This window comes from Arachis stenosperma, chromosome 8, assembly GCF_014773155.1.
Source record: "Arachis stenosperma cultivar V10309 chromosome 8, arast.V10309.gnm1.PFL2, whole genome shotgun sequence".
Taxonomy (NCBI): domain Eukaryota; kingdom Viridiplantae; phylum Streptophyta; class Magnoliopsida; order Fabales; family Fabaceae; genus Arachis; species Arachis stenosperma.
Genome location: NC_080384.1, coordinates 14327478 through 14332877, shown reverse-complemented (window position 1 = coordinate 14332877; position 5400 = coordinate 14327478). Strand labels below are relative to the sequence as shown.

The window sequence follows — 5400 nt, the reverse complement described above, 5'->3', positions numbered from 1 at the left end:
TAATCATAGCATGCATAATTCAGCAAAGCTGCCGCTCACTTTCACAGCATCACTTTTCACCAATAATGGCACTGCAACTTGCACTGCATCATCAGTTCAAATAAATGCTCTTTGGCATTCTAGATTAGGTCATGTCCCTCAAAAAGATTGCATGTGATGCAGAAAACTCATCCCTCCATTGATTGTAATGAGCAAATAAACCCATGTAACTCATGTCATTTAGCAAAGCAAAAACGCTTACCTTTATCTTATAGCAATTCTAAATCTGATGCTTGTTTTGATTTGCTGCATCTTGATATCTGGGGACCAATTTCAGTCCCCTCCATTAATGCTCACAAATATTTTTTGACCATAGTTGATGATAAAAGCAGATACACCTGGATTTTTTGTATGAAAGCAAAGCTAGAAACCTCAAACTTGGTTAAAACTTTTATAAAGTTTGTTCAAACTCAATTCAATCGCACTGTCAAGTGTCTAAGAACGGACAATGGTCCTGAGTTCACTATGCAATCATTTTATGCATCACAAGGCATTGTGCACCATACTTCATGTGTTGAAACTCCACAGCAAAATGGGATAGTGGAGAGAAAATACCAACACGTTTTGGGGGTGGCTAGAGCATTGCTATTCCACTCATCTATGCCTAAATATTTTTGGAATTTTGCTGTAAAGCATGCTGTGCATATCATCAATATATTGCCAAGCCAATTTCTCAAAGATAAATCACCTTTTGAACTTCTTTTCAACCAAACACCTAATCTGTCCAATTTAAAGGTTTTTGGGTGTCTCGCCTATGCATCATCTCTTTCAAATGGAAGAACTAAATTGGACCCAAGAGCACAAAAATGTGCTTTTCTCGATTTTAAAGAAGGAACGAAAGGATTCACACTCATTGATATGAAAACCAAAAGAATTTTCACATCTAGGGATGTCATTTTCTATGAAAATCACTTTCCATATTGTGCCCATGATGATTCTAATCTGCATAATGACAATGAAATTTCACAGCAAAATTACAACTTTGATCCATTCACTTATGATTCTCACTACACTATCTCATTTGCTCCTAGTTCGCATCAACCACACATACCTCAAACTCATGTTCCACCTACCCATCCTCAAAACCATCAAAATCTTCAAACATCATCAAATTTGCATTCTGAATTTGTTAATCACACCCTAAATGAACCTGCACGTTTAGCACACACTGTTGAACAAACAGAAAATCTCACATCACATGCATCACATGCGTCACATCAAAATCCACAGCCACTTGAACTTAGAAAATCTACAAGAATTAAAAGGTTGCCAGCCTATCTCAAAGACTATCATTGTAAAGTGAACAATTCAGTTTCTGGTTCCACTCATCCTCTTTGCAGGTACCCTATTTTGCAGTATATTTTCTATGATGCACTCAATCCAAAACACAAGGTTTTTTCTTTAGCTGTTTCAACAAATGTTGTACCTAGTAACTATGAGGAAGCTGCTACTCACCCTTGCTGGAGAGAAGCTATACAAAGCGAACTTGAGGCTCTGAAGAAAAATCAAACTTGGCAAATCACAACACTCCCTCATGGCAAGAAAGCTATAGGCTGCAAGTGGGTATTCAGGATTAAATTCCTCCTTGACGGAACCATCGAAAGATACAAAGCTAGGTTGGTTGCAAAGGGCTTCACACAAATTGAAGGTGTCAACTTCATTGACACATTTAGCCCAGTGGTTCGAATGTCAACTTTGAGAGTGGTTTTGGCCTTGGCCGCTGCAAAACAATGGCACATCAAGCAGCTTGACGTGAATACTGCTTTCTTGCACGGCGACCTACATGAAGAGGTCTATATGAGGCTTCCGCCAGGGCTTCAACAATCCGAACTGGCAGCAAACTCAGTGTGTAAATTGCGGAAATCGCTCTACAGCCTGCAACAAGCTAGTAGGCAGTGGAATCTGAAATTGACTGAGACATTGAGTTCGGCTGGTTTCTCCAAATCAGAATCAGATCATTCCTTGTACACCAAAATCACAGCTCAGGGGGTTACCATCATCATGGTTTACATGGACAATTTGGTTTTGACGGGTAATGACCTTGCTGAGATTAATTCAATCAAGCAGCTACTTGATCAAAAATTCAACATTAAGAATTTGGGGGACTTGAAGTACTTCCTAGGCATGGAAGTGGCCCGCTCGTCAAATGGGATCCGTCTTTGTCAACGCAAGTATGCCTTAGACATTATTAAGGACTTCGACTTCTTAGAGTGCAAGCCAGCTAGCACTCCAATGGATTACACCTCTGCATCAAAATTGTCAAGGGAAAGCGGCACTGCATTAGAGGATCGAGCCCCATACAGACAACTAGTTGGCAGACTTTTGTACTTGACCAACACAAGGCCAGATTTAGCTTACGCAATGGGAAGACTCAGTCAGTTCATTGATTGTCCCACAGATGTACACCTACAAGCTGCTCACAGGGTGCTGCGATAATTAAAAGGATGTCCCTCAGTTGGTTTGTTCTTCCTGGTTGCCAATGATCTTAAACTCACAAGGTTATCGGATGCAGACTGGGCAACGTGTGCAGATTCCAGAAAATCCATCATTGGCCATTGCTTCTACATTGGAAAGTCGCTCATCAGTTGGAAAAGCAAGAAACATAACACTGTTGTGAGGTCGTCCTCAGAAGCTCTGGCCCTGGCAACATGCCAAGCTCAATGGCTATCTTACATCATGAATGATTTGGGCATGCCACTGACAGAGCCCATCACACTTTTCTGCGACAATAGATCAGCCATCCACATAGCCACCAATCCTATCTTCCACGAGAGAACTAAGCACATTGAGGTTGATTGTCACACTGCTCGAAACTAGCATCCATCAGGTCTCACACACCTAATGCCGGTTTATTCATCGAACCAGTTGGCTGACTTTCTTACCAAGGCCTTAGCCTCTGGTCCCTTCTCAAGCAACATTTTCAAACTAGGCCTTTTAGATATTCATAGTCCTAGTTTGAGGGAGGCTGTAACGTGATATAATTGGTTGCTGCTGTTAGCATTAGTAGACTTAGAATTAGTTAGTTACTGCTGTTAGCATTAGTCAATTAGAGTTGCCAGCTAACAAAGTTGGTTAAGCAGATTAAGTTAATTAGCTCTTATGTAACTATATAAAGATAAGCATGTGATGCAGAAACTGATGATGAATGAAAACATAACTTTCATCTTCTCCAATTTTCTCTTTCTCTAAATTCCAATTCACCAACAGCTTCTTCTTCTTCATTGGAACTCCCTCCTCTGTTCATCTTTCTCTCTCACTCTTTTCTCCAATTTCTTCACCCTTTACTTTTGGACTCACTTGACAGAGATTGATGAGAGTTTGAATCTCTCCAAGCACGAAATTTCACACTCTATCAGTAACTCTAAGCTTCTTTGTTGGGGGAAATGCCGCAGGAGTTGAAGGTAAGGCAGAAAGAATCTCCACCTGCCATGGACTGACTGAGTTTGCATTCTTCAAGATTTCATCATGATCATCCCATGTGACCTAGATGATGTTAAATAAGATAAAGAGTACCCAAATCAGTACCAGTAATTTGATATAATTTCCTTCAATGGAAAACATTTCAGTTACAAAAGTCAACAGAGACTCCTACATTATTATGTCATTTCATCAAGAAGCATCTTTATTATATCCAAATCAAGTGAACTATAAAAACGGTCAAGCCTTTAATGTTTTAAGTATATATCCAAATCAAGTGAGAAAAAAAAAAAACATGAAAATTGATGGAAAACATCCCCCATAAAATCCAGTTTACTATGTATATAAAACACCGAGAAACACCTCTTTTTTTTTTTCACATAAAACAGACCCAAAAAGGTCGTTCTTCACATATAATACCTAAACACCATTCCGTCAAGATCAATTAAACTGTATAACAAACCAATCAAAGTACACAATCACGTGCAGAAAATAAGCAGGAAAAAAAAAAACCAAAGAAAACCACTTAATGCCCCCCCTTATCATTCATACCTGAAGCATGCGCCAAGGAGAATTGCTCCATGGTTGATCATCAGCGGGAACAGAAATACAAGAAATAGTTCTCTGAAACCAAGTCATCTGTGAAGAATCGTAATTTTCTTTGGCCATCTTCACTCTCATCCCAACACGGTAAAGAACACCATTCATCTTCACCTCCACATCTTCTGCCTTCACCATAAACTCCCCCCACCCAACGCTCGGATAGTAAATAACTTCGAACGGCTTGTTCTGGGCTGCCAGCTCCATCGCTTCTGCCACCGATGCGGAAGTCATCCTCCCCTTCTCGTTCCTTACAAACCCTTCCATCATCATCTCTTCTTGTTCTTCCTTTTCCAGCTCGTCCATCCCCACGGACGCTGCTAATAAGTGGTCCAATCCGTCATGGTCCGGGGACATATTGCGGCGTAACCCAACGAATATCTTCCCATCGGAGTCCTTCATGAAGATTAGAGTATCGCCCGAGATAAGCTTCTTGCTGTTGACGAACTTGCTCCACCCTGAAGTCAAAAGGTGCCGCTTCGGCCTTCCTCGGTAGCCATGGCGGAGCTCCCAAACAGTGGCATGGAGGTCGGTTATGCTAAGCGTCTGCCCTGGCCGTTTTTCTTCAAAGTTCAACGGCGGGAAGATCAAGTCCGCACAGAGCTTCGGCACCAAAAATGCTCCACCATTGTTTGCATCTGACCGCGTGAGAATCTTGGCGTACGACTCAACCTTTTCATCGTCGCCATTGCCGTTGCCACCGCTGCATTCGGCGGCGGCGGCAGGTGGAAGAAAATCTTGAGCTGATGCATCAGTGACAGGATGGAGAAGAATCCTGAGGAAGACCTCGTCAGTGTGAGGGTCCGCGAAAAAGTTGACGGCGGAGACACGGCAAGGGATGACCGGCCTGGAGTAAACTAGAGATGAAAGATTTCGCGGTTTGGAAGCAGGTTGGTAGATGTGTCCCTGTGGAAAGTAATAAACCCTAGAGTTCATTACTGGTGCCCGCGCAGAGATTCCAGCGCATGCGCGCCAGAATTTGGCGGGTATAGGGGTTGGAGTCGACGGCGATGTTGAGAGCGTGGGAGAACTACGGCGAAGGCGAGGCATGGCTGAAGCCTGAAAGTTAGTTTCAAAAGACAGATAACAAGACAGATGGAGAGAAAGAGGTTGGTATGAGTTTTTTTTTCAGAGTGAGGGAAGTGAATGGAGAGTTTTATAACCTGAAGTCCTAACCTGCAAGAATCAGTGACAAAAATATCCTCAGACAGAAAGTATATATATTGCAATGATATTCATTCATTCATAAGCTGACCACATTATTTGGAGGCAACAATCTCTATCCGTTTTAAATCAAGTTGAAGAGAAGAAGAGACAACAATTTAAATTTAACTAATTGTTATC

At 41.7% G+C, this 5400-nt stretch overlaps 1 protein-coding gene across 1 annotated transcript; it reads right to left on the bottom strand.

The window, feature by feature from the left end:
* Nucleotides 1-3381: 3381 nt before the first annotated feature.
* Nucleotides 3382-5106, bottom strand: LOC130945433 (auxin response factor 17-like). Its single transcript, XM_057874151.1, has 2 exons — nucleotides 4009-5106; nucleotides 3382-3522 (listed from the first exon to the last, which is right to left on the bottom strand). The coding sequence occupies exons 1-2, from the start codon at nucleotides 5104-5106 to the stop codon at nucleotides 3382-3384; spliced, it is 1239 nt and encodes a 412-aa protein (XP_057730134.1).
* Between the last annotated feature and the right edge of the window lie 294 nt (nucleotides 5107-5400).

Excerpts from the sequence above, each read along its gene's own strand:
- LOC130945433 (XM_057874151.1), bottom strand. The coding sequence starts at position 5,106 with ATGCCTCGCCTTCGCCGTAGTTCTCCCACGCTCTCAACATCGCCGTCG. Across the intron at positions 3,523-4,008 it reads CTCCTTGGCGCATGCTTCAG|GTCACATGGGATGATCATGA; the intron begins GTATGAATGATA and ends AACATCATCTAG.